At 38.5% G+C, this 26,457-nt stretch overlaps 3 protein-coding genes across 3 annotated transcripts in view; 2 read left to right on the top strand and 1 right to left on the bottom strand.

The window, feature by feature from the left end:
* Nucleotides 1–13,727, top strand: part of NPHP3 (nephrocystin 3) — a 29,332-nt gene extending 15,605 nt beyond the window's left edge. The window contains exons 17-27 of the mRNA XM_082478980.1: nt 10–174; nt 703–800; nt 1,661–1,783; nt 2,123–2,312; nt 2,455–2,696; nt 3,093–3,168; nt 4,343–4,470; nt 6,563–6,803; nt 8,778–8,903; nt 9,736–9,851; nt 10,055–13,727. Of these exons, the coding sequence (XP_082335106.1) occupies nt 10–174; nt 703–800; nt 1,661–1,783; nt 2,123–2,312; nt 2,455–2,696; nt 3,093–3,168; nt 4,343–4,470; nt 6,563–6,803; nt 8,778–8,903; nt 9,736–9,851; nt 10,055–10,235 (1,686 nt within the window). The 3' untranslated portion in view covers nt 10,236–13,727. The remainder of the gene's footprint in view (nt 1–9; nt 175–702; nt 801–1,660; nt 1,784–2,122; nt 2,313–2,454; nt 2,697–3,092; nt 3,169–4,342; nt 4,471–6,562; nt 6,804–8,777; nt 8,904–9,735; nt 9,852–10,054) is intronic.
* Nucleotides 13,728–14,636: 909 nt separating this feature from the next.
* On the bottom strand, nt 14,637–23,421 carry UBA5 (ubiquitin like modifier activating enzyme 5). The gene is made up of 12 exons (XM_082480126.1): nt 23,244–23,421; nt 22,077–22,122; nt 21,893–21,982; nt 20,598–20,707; nt 20,064–20,150; nt 19,313–19,397; nt 18,348–18,452; nt 18,103–18,230; nt 16,744–16,879; nt 16,220–16,295; nt 15,356–15,462; nt 14,637–14,790 (listed from the first exon to the last, which is right to left on the bottom strand). The coding sequence occupies exons 1-12, from the start codon at nt 23,387–23,389 to the stop codon at nt 14,707–14,709; spliced, it is 1,200 nt and encodes a 399-aa protein (XP_082336252.1). The 5' UTR covers nt 23,390–23,421; the 3' UTR covers nt 14,637–14,706.
* Nucleotides 23,422–23,817: 396 nt separating this feature from the next.
* Nucleotides 23,818–26,457, top strand: part of ACAD11 (acyl-CoA dehydrogenase family member 11) — a gene marked incomplete at its 5' end in the record, with an annotated part of 30,791 nt that continues 28,151 nt past the window's right edge. The window contains 3 exons of the mRNA XM_082499651.1: nt 23,818–23,954; nt 25,940–26,039; nt 26,275–26,400. Of these exons, the coding sequence (XP_082355777.1) occupies nt 23,818–23,954; nt 25,940–26,039; nt 26,275–26,400 (363 nt within the window). The remainder of the gene's footprint in view (nt 23,955–25,939; nt 26,040–26,274; nt 26,401–26,457) is intronic.

Below are 26,457 nucleotides of genomic sequence, written 5' to 3'. Positions count from 1 at the left end.
TTTGTGTAGATACTGTGTGTCATCGGTGTTAGCCACAATGGTGTGAGTGAGTCAGAGCTGATGGAACTTTATCCTGAACTGTCTTCTGCAGTGTTAGCCTCGCTCATTCACAGCCTGCACAAAATGTGTTTGCTGACATATGGCTGTGGTTTGCTGAAGTTCCAGCACCTCCAGGTAATATATATAATAAATATATAATACATAATTCTAAACATGCACCAGTGAAACTCCACCCCCCTAAGCCCCTGCTGTTTTTCAGATAAGTTCTGTTGTTAACTAGGTAGGCTGTGATGTGTTTGTGTTTGCTCATCCATTTTCTTTAACATCTGGTCTGATGTTAGAATCACCTTGAAAACTACTAGAGCTGTGATACCAGTATCGGTCAGTAGTGTTCAGCAGTTGAAAACCTAGCATTTCAAACCTTTGGAAATTTCTGATCTATTAGTTGTTGACTCTGTGTGTCCTAGAAAATACTGGTTCCTCAAAAAACAAGCAGAATTGAAGGAGAAGGGAATATTATCTGAATAACCAGAGCTTTGGCCTAATATAAGACAATCTGTTTGTAGTGCATTTGTCATCAAAAGATTTTCAGTTCTACAATATAAGATGTGTTTTATAAAGAAATCTTGCATAGCGGTCTGAGTATCATGAGCACTTAATAAACAAATGCATTCTCTTTATCTCAATTATACTCTCTTTCAGGCTTGGGAGATGGTGAGACTAGAGTATATGGAAGAAGGTGAAAATGTTATTTCTGCCTATAGACAAAAACTGGTGGAGTATTTCACCATACAGCTAAGGTAGGTCAGAATTCCTTGAGATGTGCTAAATGGTAGGCTTTGTGCCTCACGGTTATTTTTGTTTTCTTCATATAGCTTCTTTGACTCAGTTTAGTAAATTATTATGGCAAAATAACTCTGCAAAACACTAGTTGTCAGTTTAGCAGTTTGTTATTGATAGGTTGCTTTTTAAACTTGGAAAAGGTTGAGGACTATGGAGGGGAATGGGCTTATAATAAATTGTAATGTTAAAAGGTAGGACATGAGTTTATACCGCATCAGTTATTTTGTGGTAATTGACCTCATGGATTTTTAACTCCCAGTAAATGCTTGGAAATTTGAGGTTGCTTGGAACTTGAAGAAGCAGCAGAAGACCACTTGCGTTCAGCAAGCAATCAGCACATATGCAAGAGGAGGTCCAGTAGGACAGCTGAAAAGCTACAAGTTCACATCCAGATTGAAAACTGATTTGCGTTTACAGTCCTGAGTCAGTGTGTCCCTCCCAGCTGTGGGCTACCGATTACCGCTCCTCAGAGCATGCACTGTTTGGTAGCAGAAAGCCAAGAGGGCCACAGTATGCCAGGCAAAGGAGGCGCAAAGAGACAATGGGCTACTGCAGGGCTTCAGTCCTGGTGGCAGGCACAGATCAGCCCTTAAGGGAGGGAGAAGCAGCTTCCTGTGGGGTAACTGGGGGTTCCAGCGCTTTCTGAGGTGAAGTTAAAATGAGTATGTGTGAGAATGGAGTACATAGGTCTTACAGTAGTCTGTCTGTTTAAACATTCAGGTATGGCAATTGTATGCTTGCCTAGTTTTCACATCAAATTGACAAGTTCTGTTAGGCCTCTCAGAGTTTTAATTTTGATTTGCTTTTCTTTCAATAGTCGAGACCGAGTGACTTGGAGAAGCGCAGATGAACTTCCTTGGCTCTTCCAACAGCAGGGTGATAAGCAAAAGCTGCACAAGTGTCTTTTGAATCTCTTTGTATCCCAAAACCTTTACAAAAGGTACAAAGGTAGCCACTGCTTTGACAGTTATAAAAATTTCAAACTAATTTTTTATCAATGTAATTGGAAAATGACAGATAAAGATTAAATGAATTTAAATAGTAAATGCTAAATGCTGTTGGCGTATAAATCATCTATTTTTTCTGTTCTGTTACACCTGGGGGTTGGTAAAGGGACAAATACTGCTGTTGAACAGCATTAGTCTTCACAGATTGTCTCCGTAGACACTGTAGCATAAAGAAAAATTCATGCATATGGACCTTTTCTTCTAAGCTAGCATCAGTCTGAATAGAGGGGTATCAGAGATAAGATGAGCTTCTTGTTTCCTTGTTAAAACAGGGGGCATTTTGCAGAATTGCTGAGTTACTGGCAGCTGGTTGGGAAAGATAAGAGCTCTATGGCAGCTGAGTATTTTGACTCTCTGAAAGAATACGAAAAAAGCTGTGAGGGAGAGGAAAGTATGATCTGCCTGGCTGATCTTTATGAGACCCTGGGACGGTTTCTTAAGGACCTAGGTCTTCTCAGTCAGGTAAGTACACTCAGAGATTGTTGTAACAGCAAGGAGGCAAATTAAGCAGAGCTCAGTGTGTGATTTCTGTTGCAGTTGTTAAATTATCGTAGCATACAGGATGCTGCCTGCTGCCATCATATTCTGAACTTCATTGTTACAGGCTGTAGCTCCTCTGCAGCGGTCTCTGGAGATTCGAGAGACTGCGCTGGATCCAGACCACCCAAGGGTGGCGCAGTCGCTCCACCAGCTAGCAGGAGTTTATGTTCAGTGGAAGAAGTTTGGAAATGCTGAACAGCTGTATAAGCAGGCACTGGAAATCTCGGAAAATGCTTATGGAGCTGAACATCCTCGGGTAGCCCGTGAACTTGATGCACTTGCGACCTTATACCAAAAGCAGAACAAGTAAGATTAACTACACTGCCGTTTTTCTTTCACGTGGAGGTGATACAAAAATAACAGCAGAGATTTTTATTCCTGAACCTAGAGTGTTTCTTTGGCTCTTTTTTAGAGTTTCATAACTTCCAATGCAACCATGAGCATCCCCTCTGTATTCTTGTAGGGGACAACTTTTGTGCGTAGTTTAACAACAAACTTCTAACAAGTTAGAGATAAAGGAGGAGCATTGTCTGGCCCTTAGAATTTTGGATATTTTTATCTTTGACAAGTGTGATATTTATTTTTTTTCAAGGTTCTTAAATTCTCCTCAAACTTGTACACTCAAGTAACTTAGAAGCTTTCCAGAATACTCAGTGATGCTATGTTTGGCACTCTTCTAACACTGTAAATAACTGTTTTCAGATATGAACAAGCTGAGCAGCTGAGGAAAAAGTCCTTCAAAATACGCCAAAAAGCAGCAAGGCGGAAAGGCAGTCTGGTAAGGAAACTTCTAATATTTAAGAAAAAGGTGCAGGGCATGTTGGGACTCTGCTAAATAGATGATAAAGTGTGCCTGCAGAGCTGACAAAGCTCCAATTTTTTTTCATAATTGAGGGCATAAGTAGTGAAGTAGCTTAGCAACAGCTCTGGTTACTGCCCTTTAAACTCTGCTGGAAGTGAAGATGCATCAGTACAACTGGTATGGAGTTGAGAGAGGTAGAAAAGAAATAAGTAGATATTTATGTTTCATGGGTGCAGAATAAAATTGGTGATAAAATTGCTGCTGCTGATAAAATTGGCTGTCAAAATGGCAATAGGAAAAGGTGTTCTCTGGAATAACTGAGGCATTTATCCTACAAATACTAGTGAACACAGTGCTTACTGCAATGGATAGTCTCAGTGCCACACTGAGTTTTTCCTTTTTTTTTTTTTTTTTTTTTCTCCCTTCTGTGTGTTTCAACTACAGAGTCTTGTCATTCTTGAGCTAAGGGTTTGTTTGTCATGTACTGCCTATACTGTAAGAGTTGAGCTAGTAACTCCAGAGCTCTTGTAACTCTAATGAAAGTAGTGAAAAGCCATCAAAATGTTGCCATTTCCACAGTGCTTAAATACAAATGAATTTGAATCATAAAGGTTTTTTCTTTTTTTGTAATGAGTTCTGCTGCACAAATATTTTTATTAAGACTGCAAAGATAGGCAGAGCGTGTAACAAGGCTGCACTTTTTACTTGTAATTAACTTTGCACGTAAGCATTAGCTTGGCAGGCTGTTTTACAAAGGTCTATGTAAAGCCTTTCGTAATACTTTATTTGTATATTGCATTTAGGATAGGCGATTAACTTGATTTTAAGTTTTGAGCTTATAAATTTAAGAAGTTGATCTGAATTGGCTATTTGAACTGTGGAGTTTAGGCAAATCGGCATGTATGATACAGAGAAAAAGGGAGCTGTACAACAGCACAATATCTTAAATTTCCTGGAAGCATGTTTGGTGAAATTCACTGTTAGATTGTAAACAAACAGAATACCTATGTGCCATTTAAGTTGAAAACAACTTAGGTAGGATTATTGTGCTCCTTTAGCACCAAACTGAGTCATTTTTGATTTTCTGTCTTCAGTTGTAAACTTTAAGTGTAATGGTGATTGGCTTATATTACTGTGTGCTTTGCTGTAGTGTGGTTTTGCTCTCCTGCGTCAAAGAGCCCTGCAATTGGAAGAGCTCACATTAGGCAAGGATACACCAGATAACGCTCGAACCCTCAATGAGCTTGGAGTCCTCTACTACCTGCAGAATAATCTCGAGTAAGTTGTATTAATTGTGACACATCCACTGAGTATTCTCATAGAAAATGGAAGCAAAGCGTTGAGAACTACCATGTTAGCATGTAAGTATTTACCAAATCAGTGCATTTCCTGCATTCAGAGTTGGTGTTCTGCAGTTAAAGCTAATTAGCCTTTGTTGCAAATAACCAGTTGTCTCTGGAAATTTGTGCCTCCTTTACTCAACTTCACTATTTTGTGACCATTCTTTGTAGTGTTCCTCCTTGAACAGCAGGATTGTTCTCTTTCTGTGAAAAACACTCAAAATGCCAGTATTACAAGAAATCGTGAGTTAAATATTTACAGTGCTTGTAATCCTCAGGCTCTTACCCTGCTGACCTTTTTAAGGGGGAAAAAGAACAGAGCAGAACAAATGTATTCTAGAAGCAGATAGAGATAAGCAGGGGTATTGAATAAAAGGTGCAGAACAGTTCTGATTGCGTGGTTAGCCACTCTTCACATCAGCTTCTTCAGTCCACAGAGTAGTCTAAAACCGTGTGTTGTGAGGGAATTGTAAAGTCACCTTGAATCCCACTCTAGTGAACTGAATCTTATCAGAAAAGAAAGAAAGGGCACAGCAAAAAAGCACAGATTAAGCTCTGGAAGTATTTTCATGTTCTTCCTATATCTGATGTCACCAGTAGTTGGATGACTACAGAATCTCTGTTGAATGCAGGACCTTTACCGTGAACGAATTGATTTTTAACAGTTGTTGGAAATGTGGTGGTTTTCTTCAGTTTACCCTCATAAAGTCATGTCAAAGTGACTGATTATAGAGGAGTGATATCTATCTAATCTCATACAAGATAATTTTATATTCCACATTATTGATATGTAGTTCCTGTCCAACACAACCTACTTCTAGAGTAATTGTGTCTCCACTACTTCATAGGTGAGCAAAAGTATAAACTTTGTTCTAGTGAAGGTCTAAGTAATTTTGTTTAATGGTTGTCGTGGCTCTGTTCTGAATCAGCAAGTCCAAGAATGAATTTTTTGATCATTTGATGCAGTTAGGATGAAATCAACGGCAGAAGAATATGTCACTTTATTAGTTGTTATATCACACATCATCCTCTAGCCCTTACAAAGAATGAACACTTTTTGACACTTGTCTAAGAGCTCCAGAATTGAACCTACAGTCCTGTGTATAGATGGTCTTTTTTTTCTCTAATGTGAAATGAATTTTTCCAATTTATTAAGTTGACCTCTTGGGAATAGCGTCACACAGAATTTGTGTGTATGTCAGGATGACAAACTGCCTAGTTATAGGGGATGCTCCCAGTGTTATGTGGGGATCACATAATTGTTTGTGATAGAGGAACTGCTGTAAATCTGTAGTGGAGTAGTAGCATGCTACTCTAGTGAGATAAAATATGCCCTTTTGATAGGGAAACGCTTGGATGGTGGTATTACACAGAGTCTTTTCCACTTTGTTACTTCTAGACAGATTCTACTATGAGAATCTAGCTCATGACATAGATAAAACCTGTTCCAGTCTTACCCTCTTGGTATGAAAGCTGTCTGCTGAACCCTGTAATATATTTTATTTTTTATAGTTACTTGAAGAATGCATGGTGTGTTCTGAATCTTTACTGAACCTTTACCTTGCATTCCACACCTGCTTTATCCATGGAGTACATGACTGCTATGAGGAGTTGCCCAGAAGTCAGTAGAATGTTTTGAATAAGGAAGGATTAATTGCATAACTGAAGATTTAGGTTGAATTAAAGAAAAGAGCAGCTGTTGGGGTAGTGTAATGTTTGCTGAAATCTACTAGACTAGCATTTCAGTCCTTTACAGGGGGGCTCCAAGTTTGCACAGAAATATATTAGTTAGCTCTCTTATCTACTTTCTTATGGTTAGCCTGCCCAGCAGAGGACTGTGTCTGCGAGTTATAGTTCCTCACTGCATACATGAATTGCTTATCTGGCATTTGGTTATTCCGAAGAAAGCCCATTACCAGATGTCAGTATCTGCAATTTCCAAGTCTGAGTTTGTTCTGTTTCAAACAGGCACTTCAGCCTGTGCAGATGTTACCGGCTTTAAAATATTGCCGAACGAATGTGTTCTGCAGGACAGCAGAGCTTTTCCTGAAGCGCTCCTTGGAAATGAGAGAGAGAGTCCTGGGACCTGACCACCCAGACTGTGCTCAGTCTTTGAACAATCTGGCAGCCCTGTACAATGAGAAGAAGCACTATGATAAAGCAGAGGAACTCTATGAAAAAGCTTTAGACATCCGGAGGAGAGCACTGGCTCCAGATCATCCCTCCTTGGCTTATACTGTGAAACACCTGGCGGTGCTGTACAAAAAGATGGTAAGCACAAGCCTGTTGTCTTTTCTCATCACCTAAATTAACTACAATGCCTTGCGTTGTTGTAGTCTTCAATCCAAAAGGAGTGGGGCATGGGAGTTTTGTCAGCTATTGGTGTTCTACACACATGCATAAAAGATGTAGCCAAGCAGCCTCAGTCTGTGTCCAAAAAGCCCAGTAGTGTTTTCACACCACACTTTGCTTTAAGGAAAGCTATTTATGAATAATGTCTTCGTTGTCCTGCATACTCAGTATTCACCATGAAAAAGTTCTGATTTGGTTAAAAGCTAGTGTTTCGGCTGCAGTGAGGGAAGTTCTTCCCAGCTGTGTTGGAGTTCTCCACTGTCTGCTATGTGACATCGACATACAAGAGTTTGGTCAGATGTGTCTTCATGGAAAAATCATGTTTTAGGGTGTAGGAATAGTTCTTCTTACACAATGACCTTGAACTTCACAGTCAACTTGAGAGTAACTTGAAGGCTCAAGAGGGAGATAGGGCTTTACAAATAAACCGTCTGGCTGAGCCACCCCCATATTATGTTGATTCAGTGAAAGGTGAGACTTACTTCCCTGCAAAATGCACTACAAGGAATAACGTTAACAGTAGTATAAACTTCGGTGTTTCAACATTTCAAAATGTTTTATGAATAATTGCGTTTGCAGATGTTCATTCTAACCATTCAATACCACCAATGTAAGAGAAACGTAAGGTTTCTAGCTGTTGAACCAAGATCAAATTCAGAGGATGACAAGAATTTTTTTTTCTTCTATGTTTTCAAATTTTACCGTTCTTCAAAGACAAAAGATTCCTTGAAGATAATCTCTTGGATCAAATACTGCTATATTTTTGCTCAATAATTGTTACCTGCTATTATGTGCATGAAATTATTTTGGGTCACATAGAAGCTGAAGTGAGCAGAGAATAATTTTGATGCTTCTAGAAACTGCAAAAGCACTCAATATTTGCATCAAACAGCTCTTTGCAAGTTTGAAGGGGCATAACTTAAAATCCATGGTAAACTAGTAACACGGGGAAAAAGTGGAGGAAGACAAGGGACAGGAAGCAGATGTAGAAAATGACAGTTATTTATAGACAGGTATTTATTCCAGATGAATTACTGATCATATTCAGACTGTGGTATGGTAATGCTTTGAAATAGTAAGGAGAAAATTTGATTTGAATTTTGCAGTTATAGTGAACCATTATGCAATGGATGTTTGCAGTATTTAATTTCTAATTGCTATTAAATATGAAAATTCACATTCTAATAATAGAAGCCCAAGCGTACTTCTGAAGTACATTCAGTTAATGTGTGAGCAGATTTAAATTTGGAGGAAAACAGATTTGCTGAAAAAATAATCTATAGTAAAACTAGTTGGAATGTGAGAGGGGTATTTTAGAGAAACCAAAGTCAAGAAGCCAAAGCCTCAATATGGTGAATGGGAAGCAACAGGTGCTTGAAATGGCACTGGACACTACTGTTCCAAAGAAGATGGTGCAAACACCCCTTCAGTAAGCAGAAAACTGCTCAAAAGTTAAGGCAGCTACATTCCATTCCCGTATCACCAGTAAAACTTAAGCCCTTTTGGACAAAAAACGAGCTCTCTGCTCTTATTTATGGCAGGATGAGGAAATGCAAAAGGAGAAAACTATTTGGATAAAAGTACAACTGAAAATTCTTTTTAACAGCCTTCTCAATGAGACACTTGTGGGGAAAAAAAATAAAAAAGAAATAAACAAACATAGCTAAGAAACATATTAACTGGGAGTTGGATATGCTCAGTATTCTGGAAAATTAGGTCTTAATAAATATTCATGATAAACAATATGTGCAGACTGTAACTATGAATTAACCAAAGTTAAACCCTTATTCTGGAAACAGTTATGTCTTTTCCAAGGCTTTTTGTTTCAAACAGATTTCACCGTTACCGTTTTGACACAAGAGAACTGAATCACTTTTCCCCTGTTATTTCTAGGGAAAACTTGACAAGGCTGTTCCTCTGTACGAACTAGCGGTTGAAATCCGACAGAAGTCGTTTGGCCCCAAACACCCTAGTGTAGCGACTGCTTTGGTGAATCTGGCTGTCCTTTATTGTCAGATGGTAAGTTCTTCATGTCTTACATGTTTATTATTCCTGTCTTAGACTTTTTTATGATTTCTACCTAAATGATATCAAAGAAACTTCATCACATTTAAAAGGGAAATTCCTTATGAGACTTGCAAATTCTCAGGTTCCATCTTAAAAATTGAAAGGATATTTGGCAAGGAGAATGTGTGCAGGGAACAGATGGTTGCTGTGACTAGTATTTTACAAGGGCGCTCAGCCTAACTTTTTTAGGTAATTCAAAATGCCCACATGCTTTATAAGACTACAGCTAGAGTCCAGCATTTTCAGCGATGCAGCAGTTATCACAGCATGAGGGAACACAGCTCCACCGCTGACTTGGAGTGAAGCATAATCCTTTGAAATTTATGTCCGTGAATGAAGAGTACCCAACCTGATCAACTGCAACTCTCTGTAACTAAAAATCTGAGAAGGTAGTAGACTTTCTAGTATAAAACTTATGAGATTCAAAGGAGATGCAATCAACTTGCTGAATTCCTAACTTAGCATCAATAGGAGTGAGCTGTAGACTGTTTTCTTGTTTTCTGTATTTCTGCAATCTGCATATCTGATTTTAAACAGGGATTAAAGCTGCCTCAGGTAAAATTAAAGAGCATTTGGTAACTCAAAACTTTCAGGACTGAGATTTTCAAACTGCCTGGGAAGTTCTCAATTATTATCCTCATCTGTCAACAGTATCAAGAACTCAAAATGCCTTTTTGGTTAAATATGCATGACTCTGTATCTGGGATGTGTTGATAACTATGTTGGAAAAAAGAATAGCAAATGTAATCTACGTCAGTAACAAATAACTTTCTACTGTTTGAAGAAAAAGCAGACTGAAGCTTTACCTCTTTATGAACGTGCATTAAAGATTTATGAAGACAGCTTTGGTCACATGCATCCTCGTGTGGGGGAAACTCTGAAAAACTTGGCTGTGCTAAGGTAAGATTATATACTTTAGTCCCATAAAAGCAAATTCCTATAAAAATTACTGGATGAAACAAACCATCCTGGACTTGTGTTATTAGGGAAATAGAGAGCCTTAAGTACACTTTGTTGATAGCATGGTGTGCATTTCAATTTAAATTAACTTGAGAGCCTTTTTATATTTGCTTGTTTCAACTTTGTTTTACTCTTGTTTAAAGCTACGAAGGGGGAGACTTTGAGAAGGCAGCTGAACTTTACAAGAGAGCTATGGAAATAAAAGAAGTAGAGACTTTGTTGATAGGTGGAAAAGCAACTTCTCGACACTCATCAAGTGGAGACACATTCAGCTTAAAAAGTGCATTATCACCAAACATTTTCCTGGAACATGGACAAAGGTGATACAACATGCTCAAAGAAAAGGTAGTCTCTATTACTATTTTAAAGCAGACATAAAATTATTAAGAAAACCTTATTTTTTCTGAGATAACATACTATTTTGGGACCGACACCTGTCTTCATGAATGACAGGGAAACAAATGTTTAAGCTTGAAATCCTTCCATGCTAACTTTGCAGACTGTACGGTACAAAGCGAGCTTTATATATAGATATAGATATGCATATTAGTTACTAGCTTAAATTATAGCTAATACCAAAAACATTTGGATTTGATATCTCTTAGCCTAAGTGCCAGGATTATAACAAGTTGAACCAACTGTATATACTCCATCGGGTAGTTCTTACTTGTATGTTGTAATAGCCTGGCTTAGAGGATTTGTGTATTTTTGTTTCATCAATCCTTTCTACCTTTTCAAAAGCTTATAAAATTGTTTCTAAAGAGATAGTAATTTTGAAAAAGTCAAAATACTGTTCCACCCAGAGTTTCACTCCTGCAGGGTGATTTCAGCTTTAAGCAAACTTACATTCAAGGGTCTTGTGCAAAAAAAAAAAAAAAAAAAAAAAAAAAGGTTAAAAGGTTTTCTTGGGAAGCTAATATATCTAAATATGTCATCATCTACAGTTAAAGCTGTTGTCAGATTCAACTGTGTTCAGTAAAAATACTTCCCATGAGGAATCAGAATGAAGATGATTATGACCTGATTCCCTGTTGTTAACCCTTTAGCATTACTGTCAGTATTTATCTCATTGAATCCCTTAAAATACAAGAATGTTTATATTAGCTGGAAAAACCTAGTGATGCAAAAATAGTTTGCCATCAGATAAAGAGATGCTAATCAAATCTACCTGCCTGTTGCATTTGTTAATACCCTAATCATCTGGAAGAATCAGTTTGAAGTCTATTCTCATTTGGGGTGCATAAATCCATGAATCAATTTAAATACATGCTACAAAAAGACTTTTTATAAAAAAATTGAATGTAAGTGAAGAATTAATTGAAACCTCACTAAAACATTTCAGAGGCAACTGATGTAAAGATCTATTTGATCCAGTTTGAAAAATGCAAATGGCCTTTACCTCAGTCTTTTTTCCCTTTTAGAATAGAGTAACTATAACCCCTTTCAGCACTTGTTCTGGTTGGAAGGAATTTAATATTTTTGGTAAGGCTGTAACTTGGCAAAAGAAACAGATCTACAACCCAAATATTTTTAAAATCTAATTGGAAAAAAAATTAAAAATAGCTCTTGATGGTATTAACAATACAGCAAAGAGAGTTGACGCTTCTGTAGCTCTCTGGATATTTTCTTCATACTTCAGAAAAAGGGGTTTTAATCAAAGCAAGTTTTCCCACTGTATTTCAGCCATCTTGAAAAACTGAAAATTAGAAAGTTTCTTTGCAGGACTGTTACCGAGTGAGGAGAGGGGTGGAAAAGAAAAAAAAAAGAACAACAGCAAACAAAAAAAACACCATAAACAAACAAACAAAAAGCCCAAACCCTCACCCTTCTCAGCTTGTATCTGTTTCTGTTGCCTGCTCTTCTCAGACCTGTTAATTCCCTCCTCTAAAGCCAATGTTATGAAGTATCAAATGCCTGGTCTAGCTTGTCACCTCTGATTTTAACATGTATAATAATACATCTTGTTCTCCCAAATATTTTTCGTTAATGTCGCTATAGCTTAAATAAGAAGCTACTTTCTAGACCTTCAGTGTTGTATCAGACTTTCCCCATTTAGTGATTTCCAATCCTGAACTGTTAATATTCTTCTCTTGAGTCATTTCTCTCCAAATTACTCATAGGTTGCATGGTTGCTTTCGGAAGAAAAATTAATCCCTAAAAAGTAGCAGATCCCAACCATCCATGGTCCATTAGCAAAGACACCAAGGAAACAATAGCTTACCCTGTCAACCTAAAGAAACATCCTTTATCTACAGAAGGTAAACCAGGATCTTGAGTAACAGTGGAGGGTCTGGCAGGCCGCATGTTGGCCATAAGCTTCTGCAGCGATAGTCATAGCACTCTTAAGACGATTGTTCATGTATTTATAGTTGTACCTCATGGACATCAAAGAAAGTAATTTGTATATCTGGTGCATGCCAAGTAAGACTTCTATGTAGGAAAACTCCACCTCAAAACAGAGTGTCAGCAGTTTCAATGGAGATTTAATCATACAGTTGTAATATCAACATCTCAATAACATTCATGATTGATACACTGTAAACACTGTTTCTTTTATAAGATTGCCAAATAAACAAAGCTGGACTAAACCATTGCAATATGCTTTAATTTGTTAGTTCATAACAAAAGAAGCCATAAATTTCCCATTAGGTTTTACAGTCAGAGTAGATTATACTTGTAAATGCCTTTTTAATTTAAAAGTGATCCTTAAAACTGCTTTTTTTGATGCCGTTTACTTTTAAATAATTTTAACCATTGGCACATATACTCTTAAAGTACTTTCTAATTATTTAAAATTCTTCTTGTATATACAAGATGAAAGTCTGAGAGTAACAGGAGAACCATTTTGTATACGCTGTAAGTGGGCATACAAAAAAGTATGTTAATTTGCTCATAAAACTGTACATGAAGTAAAATGGTAAACAGTTGCCTCTTGTAAAGCTGTCAATCATGTGATAGCAGCCATTGCAGCCAAATAGTTAAGAGTCAAGATTAAAAGATCTGTTGTATAAATGAATCAACCTTTTGCCTCAGAATCTCCAGAGCCAGGTGTGTGCCTCACTTTTATTGTTCCCAACAGAAAGGTAAAACCCCAAAGAAATGTAAGTAACACTTAAACTGACACTTGGATCAAGCTAACGTAGACTTAGTGACACAGATTCAAGTATGTACTTTTTAACGATCTCATTGTTCTACTTCCTTTCCCTCTTTACAGTTCATTTCTAAAATCTGTTTTCTCCAAAACTGAACTCAATAGAAAAAGAATCCTTCCATTTTACAGTATAATGCACTACAGACAAAACCCACCCAAATCTCTCTCACTAGCTTCAGAGATTACTTTTATGTAAATAACATAGTCTGGTGTCAGCTGTGAAGGAAACAGATTTTGAAGTTTGTAACCCTTGCTTAGAAATCAAACATTTTTAAACTAAGTATTCATTCAGCTGCCCTAAGAAACAGAAGCACCTCTACAATATTACTCTCTTTTTACATGTTGGTTGGATACTGCCACTACCGTTACTAGCTGGTTCTGTGTTGGCTGCATCGTGCTGTGGAAAGGTTTTTTGAACAGCCCAAGCTGGAAATACTTGTATTAAACTGCTAAGGCCGAAATTTACATTCATCTAAGCCAAATCTAAATAATGATCAAGTTCTGGATCAGACACCCACAGCAATTAAAATATTTGAAATTTATACTTCCAGTTCTGCAGGGTACCGGCACTACAGATCGTGTACATTTACAGGTCAGTTTAACACAGGATAATTTAAAAGGTAATGCTACTGTACTAGTATTATTTACAAGACAAATACAATAGCTCTGCGACTGCACCGAAGATACTTGCAACACTGAACAGAGTTTGCAGCATGTAATTTCAGAAGTTTTCCTATGCAAACTCAGGTAAAGTATATTCCTTAATATGGCCTGTATGATGGGGATGGATTAGAATTATAACTAAACTTTTAATAACCAACAAAAATATAATGTTTAGGTTTTCAAAGACATAGACAAAATCTCCTGTTTTTTCCAATGTTGCTGGTAATTCTTAGATTTTGTCATGAAAAGCATCTGCCAGCTGAAATAGTGACATGCTAATAACCAGTCTCCTACTATAATTATCTACTAACAAAAGACTTTGCCTTGTTGCAGCATACTCAAATCCATTATCACACACAAAACATATAGGCAGGTATTTAAGAACAAGCAGTAGTAAAACATGGATAAAACCAGGGAAGTTTAAAAAAAATTCCATCCCAGAGATACTTAAGGCAGATGAAAAGGCTAAAATGTTCTATTTACTCAGAAAAAGTAACCACAGTATGATCCACGCTAAGAATTTACAGACACCAGTGAACAAGGACGAGCACAAGTGCATGGAAAATCAGCAGCAGCGATGAGTGAGGCACGATCATCTGCCCTTGACCTATTCAATCTGCTCCAGATGATTTCATCTTTCACTTGTTCTATACTACATACTGTTCTCATCACATGATACTGCATATGATGTGCTATGCCTGCCTTTGTTAGTTGATCCATCTCGCTTTCTACTGAACATCTGGACACTGGCAATGCTGAGAAATTAGCACAACTCCGTATGTTAAAGACGTGAACAGACATCAGAACATAAACAAGGTAATTCTGTTTCCTTCCTGCCCCAGTAACAGTTTCGTTTCATCAGAAACATAAAGATAAGCTTCAGTGGAGGTAAAAAGGTGGTGGTGGGGGGGAAGTAGTCTGGTCTTCTCAAAACCCAATGTCAATCCAAACTCCCAAAAGTTATACTTAATATTTGTTTTGCTACATGTTTCTCATTTTGGCCATGAGTTCTTCTAGGCTTTCTTCAGACTCAGCCACTGTTTCCTCAGTTATCAGATTCTCTTCCTATTAAGAGCAGGAAGAAAAGGTTAGCAACAAAAATAGCAAACAAAAAAAAAAAACACACAAATGAGTTTTGTTGCAATTATACCACACCATTTTCCTAGAACCAAGCACTCAATTGCAAGATTAGGCCTAAGTGATTATAAGCTTAAATTGTAAGCTATTCTGACTAGGAGTTCAAATGTTCTGGCTGTAATACACACAGATTCTCTGTTCCTCGGGTATACTAACTGCTCTTTGACTACATACAGCTTTTACAAGATAAATATGGTAAAAATTAATTAGTCACCAAGATATCAACTGAGAAATTTGTATTTGTTTTCCCTCCCCTGTCCCCCCAAATACATTCAGTCCTGTCATGTCAAAACTACATTCACACTAGTATTCATACTTAAGGAAATATATTTCATAGAAACATGAAACTGGACCATAGAAGGTATCAATCACGTGTACTGAGGTACAGTTTTACTGGAATTGTTCAAGATGGAATTTTAGTTTAGGTTTAAAGGGTAACCAAACTGGCTGGTGTTACAAATTATATCTACATGTATTTCAAAAATTCTATTACCTTGTTTGGGATAGTATATGCTACAGTAATTCCCTCAGGAAGCTCAGGTACAGGGCCAGAAGCAGCCTTCAGCTCATCTTCTGACATTTCTGATACTAATTCGATGCCTTTGCATTAAAAGGAATGAAGAACTCCATTAAACGTTAGAAGAAAAAGTTCTTTAATCACTATGTTATCACAGTAAGAGGAAAACTGCAGCTACTTTTCTGAAATAGAAAAAAAATTTAAAGCAGAAAGACCTTTGATTTCAAATACTTCATTCCACTATTAATACAAAATATTTTCCCATTAACAATATATGAAATGATTCCATACAGGCAACTAATGGACAAGAATGACACATCTCCTATGGGACTTCCTTGTCCTTGCCATTTAAATTTGATCATGAGGACAATTCTCCCAAGGGTAAGCTAAGATTAGTTTCCTTATCATGTAATAGCCACAACATACATATCTGTTCTTGAAATGGTTATATAAAATACGCTTACCATTCCTTCTAATTTAAAGCCCTCAGAGGAATATAAAAATCCATGGGATACCTTAGCACAGTGGTTATGGAAGTGAGAAATGCTCTTTAGTTACATATTTAAAAGGAACACATAGTGAATACATCTTCTCACATCCTTCATATCTTCAGACTATCTTCTGAGAAAGATTTTATTCAAACGTCATTACATTTTGAGCCTAAAACCTGCACGTTACACTAAAAATACATCATTGAGTTGTGGTCATGTCACTGTCAAAACCTGTGAAAAGCCAGCAGTGATTACGCAGTAGAAGTTACAAAAAATAGGTACAGTCTACAATGACTTTAATTGAGTCTCAGTACTGGGAACATCATTTTGCCTCCAGTTGATTACTTACCCCAGTCGTTGTCTTCGTGTACTATTTCTTCTTCCTGTTCAATCACTTCTTGTTTTGGTCGTGCAGCTTCTTTTTTCTGAAGGAAAAACACAAAAAAAATAAAAACCATAATATATGTAATAGTCCAATTTTCATCAACAGCAATGAAGACCCAATCTAATATTCACACTTCTTTTAGTATTTAAGATACACAGTCACCATTTAGAACTTTGTTATGCATAAAAATGCAGAACACCTGCAAGTCAAAAATACCCAAACCCACTGACACTCAAAAAAATATGACTGCCAGAAAGGTTCAGCAATTACTGCAGAAAAAAATATTATCTAACTGAATGCAAGCCATTCTGCCTACCCTTTGCTTTAAGATAAAAGTACTGTATTTTTAGAAACACATGCAACCATCTGAAGACAAGGCTCCTGAAAATTGCAGTAGCAGTGAAAGTTTTCTTTTACTACAGGTCTGTAGCTTGCTTTGTTCTTAAGACTTTAAGAAAGGAAAAAAAACCTTAACCAAAACATTTTACCTTATAATTTTCTTGCTGTTTTCTGCAATTTTGGTCACTACATTGTGGGTTTGGCTTCATAGACATAGTTGGAAAGAAATCCTGCATCGCATTGTAACCAAGGTAATAACTCACAGTACCAAAATTTAACAGGTATCTAGAAGCACAAACAGAGAAAGCAGGCTCTTATATACAGGTGCAAACATGAAAATACAGTTGCTCAAGGAATAATTTTTCCTCAAATAACTTTTAGAATACACTTTCACACCAGTGAGTTGTAAAGAGTTACTCTAATTGTCTTAAAATCAGCTGTAGTCACCTGACAACAGCATAACTGCATCAGTGGAGAACCCGGTCCTCTTGTGGTGGAAGTGTGTGAGAACAAGTCAGCTACAGTCTCAGAAAAAATAGTTTAGTAAATAAGCAGTTTTCTCTTGTGCCTTAATCTATTGCTTGAAACACTCAGGTACCCTGTATTACCACGGGAGAGTTTTCAACAACTAATCAGAACCAGTTTAATCATCTTTGCTGTAGGGTCAGATTCACAATGAAAATAAAGATTTAAATTAAGCTGCAATGTTTGCATTCTTCATTAAAGAAAAACACATGTTGCTATGCAATTTTATATAATACCTCTCTGCACAACTGAAAACAGAGCTTTGTTGTTTGCAGGCACACTTGCAAACAGTACTTTTATTCTTTGTAACTAGAAATTTTTGGATAACTGACAAAACCAAGCTAAGGCTAAAAACAAGCTAGATAAGATCCTAATTCTCAAAGATGCTTGTAAAAGAGGGTGTGTCATTTTGAAACCGAGTACAAAGTTGTTAAAAAATTTTCTGTGCTGATACGTGCAGTTCTTTTAGCAGTTGGAGTCATATTTTAATATTTTCTAAAAGTATTGTCAAATGTCATATTGCTATATAACTATTTTAATTCATATCAGGTTTTTGGAATACAAACACTGCAAGAGAAATTACTTATTCTTTGTCCATGTACAAAATTTCAAAGACAAGTCAGCACTGTAGCGTTTTTGTGTATAATTTAGTGAGGTCAAATAGGAGCATGTTTAAATGCATAACTAAGGGGGTGAAAAAAAAAGTGTGTGAGTATGTATCCAGTAAGAGAAATTCTTAGGAACACTCTGAAGACTCTCCCTTACCCCTGAAAAGTTCTGTTAAAAACAGTGGCTCCAAGGTAAACATGCCAGTGATTCAAGCAGTGTGTATTTCAGCCCTGTCCAATGATGCCAACACCTTTAGGAAACAGGCCACAAACGTATAGAAAGAACCAGACCCATCATTATGAAATGTTCCTTCAGGTTTCTTTTTCTTACATTCTATATTCTGTACATTGAATAGCAACAACTGAGTCACTTACTTCAGAACGTTTTGGACGAGAATTCCTGCCACAACACCCATAGTTGTAGGAAGACTAGCTGCACAAACTCCTTCTCGTTTTAATGTTTTCTCATCAATATTTGCAGCAACTACAAGCGGAGGAGCACACTGAGGGGAAATAAATTCAGTTTAAAAAATAGTGTTAAAAAAACCCCAGCCAGCTAATCATCATACTCCCCATCCCACAAACAAGACAAATGAACAACTCCACAGAGCACTGCATACCGCAAAACAAGCAGATTCACCAGGTATGATCAGCTGTATATGTCCTGATACTGCATTTTCACTCACTCCAGATTCCATCCAGATTTGTCCAAGTTCATTGCAAGCCTTATAAACACAGAAACACACACATCAGCACTGCAGAAGTACAATGGAGAAAAAAAAAGTTGTAAATTGAGAGTGATTTAAGACACTGATATTCCTGCTCTAAGACAAAAAGGCTATGATCTGAAGAAGGAACATGAAAAGGTAAAATAGAAATTGTTTATCAGAGTCCGAGGACAAATCGAAGAACAAGTTAAAGTTGCCCTCATGAAGCTCACCCATTGTGCTTTGCTGACAACCTGAGACTTTTGAACAAATACAGGCATTAGCAATCCAGCTATTAGATGCACACTACAGAATCGAATTGCACAAACTGCTTTTAGTGGTGTGGATTCAGCATGTCTGTGTACCTTCAGTCCATGCAATTTGCAGATCAAGTTAGCTGAAGGACAACAGAAAACATGCATTTGGAATGTATCCTACATTGGTTGCTACTATAAAGAAAACCAGTTTGATTAGGTACACAGCCTTAAGAAGACAGTTTTAGTATACAAAAAGCCATGTGAAGTATACAATTAGCTATACAGTCTTTTTTAAAGAGTTTGTAAGATTCAACATGCCAGGCTTTGATAGTATCTTTATATAAACAGGATAATTTGGAAATACAGAGAGGGCTTACCACACTTAACTCTTTCACTAACCGTTAGCTGCTAGTAACTTAAAAGTCTATAGTTATATTTACACACATAAGATGTGTTTTCCAAAAACTGGGTAAAAGCTCAGATTCTGTTTCCTTAAATCAAAGAGGAACTTTCTTAGAAGATTCTCAGTAAGTTCCTGTCTTTTCTCTAGTCCGCATAATTCCTAACAATATTTATAGAAGAAAATCAACCTCCATAAGCTCATGCCGTAGATGGCCTTACCGTGTTAATTGCCATGCGAGCTTCAAAGTTATCCACGCAGCTTAGAACAAGATCAACAGGCTTCCCTTCCTCTAGCGCACCGTTACTGAAATAAGTATCAGAAGTTTACATGTAATTGGTGGCAGGACAAAATACCAACATGGCAATTAACATGCCTCTTTAGAGTACAGAAGCACACGGGAAATGTATTCCTAACAAAACTTGTGCAAATGCAGAACAGCATCTTAGATCTACAGTAGAAACAAAAGCATGCTGAAGCTGGGATTTAAATACGTGCACATTTTAGATTAAAATAAGTTTTATATAGTATACACTCACAGTACAAAGTATTGGAAAATGGTATCTTTGTACAACATAACTGCAAATGGGAGAAGTTATTAGTGGATCTCACAGAGAAGTTCTGAAATAACTATTTTCTTTCTTTATTCTATAAAGCTAACCTGAAACTACTCCAGAGCAGTCAAAATATGATCTGATCTGTTTTCTGTAATGGGAAAATCCTGTAAAACCTGAAGCTTTGGTTGGAAAACTAAAGATGCACTAACATAAAATATAGCTATGTAACAGTAGAAATAAATGCCAACTCTAGAGAAAAGGTCTAGGCAGAAATGTCTTCGCATATACATATTTCCCACTGATTTTCAATTGAAAGCCATTAAATTGGAAAAAAAACCCAAACAATAAAAATGTGAGGCTGTACAGACCACACATCAGCAGAAGTTAGCAATATGCTTTTGTTGAGATATTTTACCTTATTCTATCCATGAAGTGTTCAAAGTTGTCCAGTGTTGTGATGTTGTAGTTATGTACTTCAAATTGAACATCAGGATTAATATTCCTCATGGAGGAAATAATATGAGTCAATATTAATAAATACCATGATAACTTGCATTCTACTCCCTAAGTTCACAAGTATTTCTACAGTCTTAAGCTTCCAGTCTGAAGTCTAGAATACACCCATATTTGTCAAAAATTCACAGATTAGATGAAAAAAAACCCACAACATATTGAAGTGGCAGAGTTTACACCAAACTTCTGAGCAAAATTAGCTATACTTAAAAAGTAGACTCACTGGTTTTTTTTAGAAAACTCACTTTTTTTAGACTGTAATGGTTTTGGTCAGTACAAAAAGGTCCTTAAAGTATCAATCATTCCCACAACTATTTTATACTCAAATTTCCAAATTAGGTCATGCCACTTCACAAGTGATTAAGAGTGAAACATCATTTTTCTGGAGCAGCATCCTAGGTAAATACATTTTGATACCCACTTCTCTAAGTTATACCTCAAAGTATGCTCTGCTGCTTGCACTTTACTTAATCCAGCTTGATGAGGTTGGAAGAAGAGTCTGTTCATGTTTGCCAATTCCACTTTGTCATAGTCAAACAGAAGCAGCTACAATAAAGATTGTATTAACATATGTGAATCTCCAAAGACTCTGCAATCAGAGCACTATGGCAAGCCATTTTAAACAACAAAACGCATTCTAAACCCAACAACAAATAAAAACCCAACCATAGAACCTCCCCTACCCCCCACCATCTCATTCAGTTCACATACAAAAGGTACCAACATTGTAAGTATGTGCGAGACTGAATTCTAACTGCCATTCACCAGGAACTGATTCCTTAATTCATGAAAACCACTCTTAATAAAAAGCAATCTGTTCATTTGATCTAAACTAAGAATATTCAATAGATTATCTACATGAACACTATCACCTCTATTAATCACACTCCTACTTGTTGTTATGGCATTAACTAGAAACGTGTAATTTGTTTCACTTGCCTTGGCATGTAATTCTTCAAAACCAATTCACTTAAAATACCTACATAACACATAGACATGTTGATTATTATAAATTCTGAATCAATTGTCTAGTGCCCTTTTCTATGCCTAAGATGCTGGTCAGGAAATGCTCCTTCAGAGAAAGGGGGAATAAACTTTGCAATAAAAAAAATTGCATCAGCTCTGTATTAATAAACTTCCTAAGTTCCAAGAGTAAATGGTCAGGCTTTGCCTAGAAATACAAACATCTAAGCCATTCCCCAAATTTCTTCTTTAAAGAAAAGTCCTGTTCTACTAACTCTGGAGGTTCTTGTTATCAATACACACATCAAATTATTTTTAACTGCTGCTAAATTTTTACCTCTAAGTCTGCCACATGAGGAACTAAGGTTTGTGATAAAAATGTTTGAGATCTACCACATTTCAATTTCATGAATATCGACTTGTTCTCATAACATAAGATAATATTCTATGCAAGTTACCCCCTCCTTTTTATTTATTTTGTTTTCCTTTTGCAGTAGTCCAGTATGAAGGTGAGATAGATGGGCTGATGTAAGGGCACAGAGAAGACAAGCATCCTAACAAGAATCATCCATATGATACAGCCCTAAGTAAATCAATTCTACTAGCATTAGAAAAGTACAGACTCTTCATTTGTGATGTTTACGCAACCGCTGTTCTTGAGTACCTTTTTGTTTGGGCAAAATCAACTAAATGAAATCGAATCTAACTCTTTATGAAGAAGACTGGTCCATCTACTATAAAGAAGTAGAAGAAGAAAACTCTCATTACCTTACCAATGCCACACCTTGTCAACATTTCAGCAGTCACGCTGCCAACTCCACCTACACCTACTACTGCAACTGTAAAGGAACGGATTTTCTGTAGAAAGAAATAAAATACAGGTCACTGTATCAAAAGTGGTCCTCACAGGGAAAAAATGCAAGGCTGCTTTTTAACACAGATAGAATCCTACCTCATAGTCTTTGACAATTCCCATTCTTTTTAATGCCATCAAGCGACTACAAAGAAAAACAGCAACATTATACAAAAAATGCTCTCTATGTTTCTAATAGCAATTTTGCTTTTCAGATATTTAAAATCACTTTTGCTTTAAAAATAACCCCACCAAGCATTAAACTCAAGCCTCCTGTTTTCCCTGCAGTTGTGATTGCCAGCTAGATACAGTCTAAATGAGCTAGTAGATACTTTCCTATTAGCAACAGCAATGGAGTACTAAACCTGCAGAAATTCACATACTTATTCAGTTGATATGAGTAACGTCAATGAAATCAGGAGGACCCATAGTTAGTTTTGTAAATGAATCCCTGATTTACAGAATGAAAGCCTACATTTTTTCTTTAATGAACCATGTGGCAGCAGGTCAGTGAGAACTCTTCCACTGTTTTCTGATCAATTTGATTAAGGTCAACATAACATTCTAAAAAAATAAGTTAGCAAATATCAGGTTGTGAGCATAACTGGAAGAATTTTAAAGTAATATTTTATCATGCTATTGCATTTTTCATTGAAAGTATAAATGAAAGCACAAGTATCAGCTTGTATTAAAGCAATTAATCCTGAAAAAAATAATGCATCAGATTTCCAGAACCTCTGAGCATTAGAAGGGGCCCCAGATGCTCAAGACTTCTCTAAACCAAACTCTAAAATAGGTAAATTAGAGGAATGAGAGTAAGACCCCATGTAATACCAAAAACCTGTGCCATTTATCAGCAACTTAACTGAAAAACTCACAAAGTTTCCTCTCTCTCTCCTCCTGTACAGTAATGCAAGCTAATGTAAAGTGATCCCAATGTACACTCCTGCCAGCCCACTCAGGTGGAAAATTGGAGAGCATCTCTCCCCTCCTCCCCACAGAGCACCTGCCTTCAGCATTGCCCCAACACCCTCCTCAGCACACCCAGCCCCATCCCTTAGCCCCCTACCCGGCCTAGCCCATGTCCACACGCCTTCTCCCTTTCACCCAGACCCACAGTCCTAACCCACGCCTGACACCCCACAGCCCTCCCTCTTCCCCATCCCCTACACCCCGACTCAGCCCCTGGGCCTCCTCCCCACGGCTCAGTCCTGGCCCCCTCCCCATAACCCAACGCCCCTCTGCTCCCTTCGCCCCGGGCCTCACCTGTAGGGGTTGGAGTCCGTCACCTCCGGGCTCATGCTCTCGATGCGGGCCCGCGGCGCCCGCCGCCCGCCCTTCTCCTGAGCCAGCTCCTCCTCCAGCTCCCGCACACGCCGCTCCAGCTGCTCCACCCGCCTCGGCTCCGCCATGGCAGCGCTGGGCGACACCGCAGCGACACGTCTCCCCGTCTGAGGCAGCTTCCGGGAGCGGCAGGCAGCGCCCTCCCCTGCTCGCGCCGGCGCCTCAGGGAGAGTTCCCACCCCGACGGGGACGGGCGGGCGGAGAGGGGTGTCTCCCGCCGCCCCACAGAGGGCAACGGGCGGGCTGTAGCAGTGACTGGGGGAAGGTGCCAGCCGGGGGGGGGTAACTACCTCTTGGGATTCGCTTTCCTCCAGCAGAAGCCGCCCGGCACCGAGAGGCCCGCTGGCCCGGCGCCGGGGACGGCTTTCCCTGTCGGACCAAGCCGCCTCCGGTTGCCGCGGCGACACCGGGCGGGGCGGGGCACCTCCGTCAGTAGCGTAGCGGCGCGGTGGGCGGGTGCGGGGCGTACGCTGTCGGCGCAGTGTGAGGGGGGGACATGGCGGCAGAACCGGGTACTAGTGAGGTGCGGCGGCAGCACCGCTTCGACCAGGGGAGCTTGGACCGGTACCTGTGCAGCCACCTGCCCGGCTTCCCTCGGCAGCCCGCGGGGGCTCTGGCTGTCAGGCAGTACAGGTAAAGGGCGAGCTGTTCTCCTGCCCCGAGAACGTCTGTGAGAGGCGAGTGGCGGCCTCCATGGCTGACAGGGGCCCTCGCCCGTGGGGCGCTCAGAGGTGCCAGAGCTTGGGGCCGAAGCATGGCTCTGCGGGGTGAAGAGAGGGGCCACAGCTCTGCTCGGTGCCCGGCTGGAGAGGCAGGCAGAGTTAGGGCCCTTTGCCCTGGTGATGGTGGACAGTGGCCATCAAGGGAACGGCTTGTCCCTTGAATGGCTGGAGAGGTCAAAGTTTGTAGTGGTGGCGAAGGTGACCTTTGGCACAGGTGGACCCTGTGGCCCTCCACAGGCAGGTGGTGTGTTGGGTGGACTTACCGCTGTCCTCAGAAAAACATGCATTTCGCCCTCCATGGCGCACTCTGTTGGAGTATGTGCACAACTGTTTTCATTGCCTACTCATAAATCTCAGTTTATCTGATCACTTTTTAATTGCACAGTGAATAGTAATGTTCAGAAACACATACATGGCTTAAGAAATCTATTTAAAAAGCCTTAGGCTATCGCCACGTAAGCAAACCATGAGAAGAGCATAATGCTGTGCTGAGATTCCCATTAACGCCCTGAGAGCAGTGCATTGCGCGTGAGGTGCTACACCCAGGCTCCAAAGCCAGTTGCACAGAACATCTAGTTCTTTTGCATTCAACAAATTAGCGTTGTGTGACTTCAAATCAGGAGCTAACTATTAGAATTTAAGTTATTCTACAAGTATGTATTAACTCCTTTGTAAACATGATCTTGACTGCTTTATCTGCAGCTATCAAAAACAGTAAACAACTTTTCATTGTCTTCTGATGCAAATATAAAACATCCATTGGATCCTCAGCTGTATGCTAGTCCTTGTATGTACTTCAATTAAGGAGACTTTAGGAGGGGCCTCAGGAGAGTAGCTAATAGTAAAATCTGCTAAAACATTGCTGGTATTTATGCTTTTACTACTTTGTTTTTTGGTTGAGCTTCAAGGCTTCAACCAATCTAAATCTCTGTTGTGCCAGGCAGAGTATTTGTCTGTGCAGTATACTTGTTAAATTATATTACAGACTATGCCTTAACTGCCTTAGGGAGAATGGAAATGTCACAGGGAGCATGAGGGCAAAAGTTCACTTGATTTTGATTTTTGGATAGTTGTCTAATCTTTTATTTGACTACATCAGAATGTGGTTTAAAAATGATCCAGAATGAGGAGAGGAAGGCATGTAATTTAGTACAGAGCCTTAGGGAAAACAAGGATCAATGAGCTTGATTGGCATATGATGGGCAAGGTGTTATGAAGGGTTTAACTAGGTCATCCTCTTTTGCACATGTATGTGATTGAAATGTCAAATTTCTATGATTCTTTTTTACTGTAACATTCATTCTTTAAAACTTTACTGGTTTATTATAGGCAGTCCCTTAAGCATAGCATGTGTATGTGATGATCAGGCTAGCATACAGTGGGGCTTGGTAGTAGAATTCATCAGTTATTTCGAGACCTTTCTCTACACTTACATTGTTCAAAATACATCTCACCAAAGGACAAATACAAGCATGGGCTAGTGTGAATTCTGCTCTGTTTGATTTCCTCCAAATTGGAAAGCTTTAAAGTTAGTATCTATTGCATACCTTGAAAACACTAATGATGTCTCTTTAGGGAGGACAGGTAAATGCTATCTCCATCTCTCAGGAAAACAAGTTGAGCATCTGTGACCTCTCCACAGTGAAAGGAGACATCTTTCTTATAGGTAGGAATAGAGCCTCTGGCTTTGAATTTTGTAGACTATATTACTTGCATTCTTGTAAGACTATATTTAAAAAAAAAGAAAAACAAGCCCAACTCTTGAGAAGAACCCTTTCCTCTGTCTTGCCATTTTGTTCAGGCCAAGTCACAGCGCATTTTGTGTCATTTCTGTTTAGAGTTTGCGAATTTGTAAGTGCTTGAATTTGTAAGTAATTACAATCTTTCTCTTTGTAGCTCAGGCCAGTCAAATCCAACCTTTTATCTTCAGAAGGGTGGGCAGGCTTATGTGCTGAGGAAGAAGCCCCATGGCCCTCTTTTACCTAGAGCTCACAAGGTAAGTAACATTTTTCATCAAGCTCCAAACACTTTGTATTGCAGGTGGCTAAGTCCTATACATGATGGTGCAGTACATTGTTGAATGTGTCCAGAAATGCAGTGAATTGCGGTATCATTTCTGATTTTCTGTGCTATACACGTAACTGAACATTTAAGGGGATACATTGTCATTCACTGTACTCATTTATGCTTGGGAGCTTTTCATTTAACCTAAGTTTCTCTGTGTTCTTCAGGTTGATAGAGAATATCGTGTGCAGAAAGCCTTACATTCAGCTGGATTTCCAGTGCCTCATCCCCTGTTGTATTGCAGTGATGTTTCTATCATTGGAACAGAATTTTATGTAATGCAGCATGTGCAGGTTGGTCCTCCAATGTGAGAGATTCTTTCTTCTCCCCTACAAGCTGCTTTTAAATTG

Source organism: Vanellus vanellus (assembly GCF_965231255.1).
Source record: "Vanellus vanellus genome assembly, chromosome: 2".
Lineage (NCBI taxonomy): Eukaryota > Metazoa > Chordata > Aves > Charadriiformes > Charadriidae > Vanellus > Vanellus vanellus.
This window is presented reverse-complemented; position numbering and strand designations above follow the sequence as displayed.

Excerpts from the sequence above, each read along its gene's own strand:
- UBA5 (XM_082480126.1), bottom strand. The coding sequence starts at position 23,389 with ATGGCGGAGCCGAGGCGGGTGGAGCAGCTGGAGCGGCGTGTGCGGGAG. Across the intron at positions 20,151-20,597 it reads GCAGCAGAGCATACTTTGAG|GAATATTAATCCTGATGTTC; the intron begins GTATAACTTAGA and ends TTCCTCCATGAG. Across the intron at positions 16,296-16,743 it reads AACAGCAAGAAAATTATAAG|AAAAAAGAAGCTGCACGACC; the intron begins GTAAAATGTTTT and ends TTTTTCCTTCAG.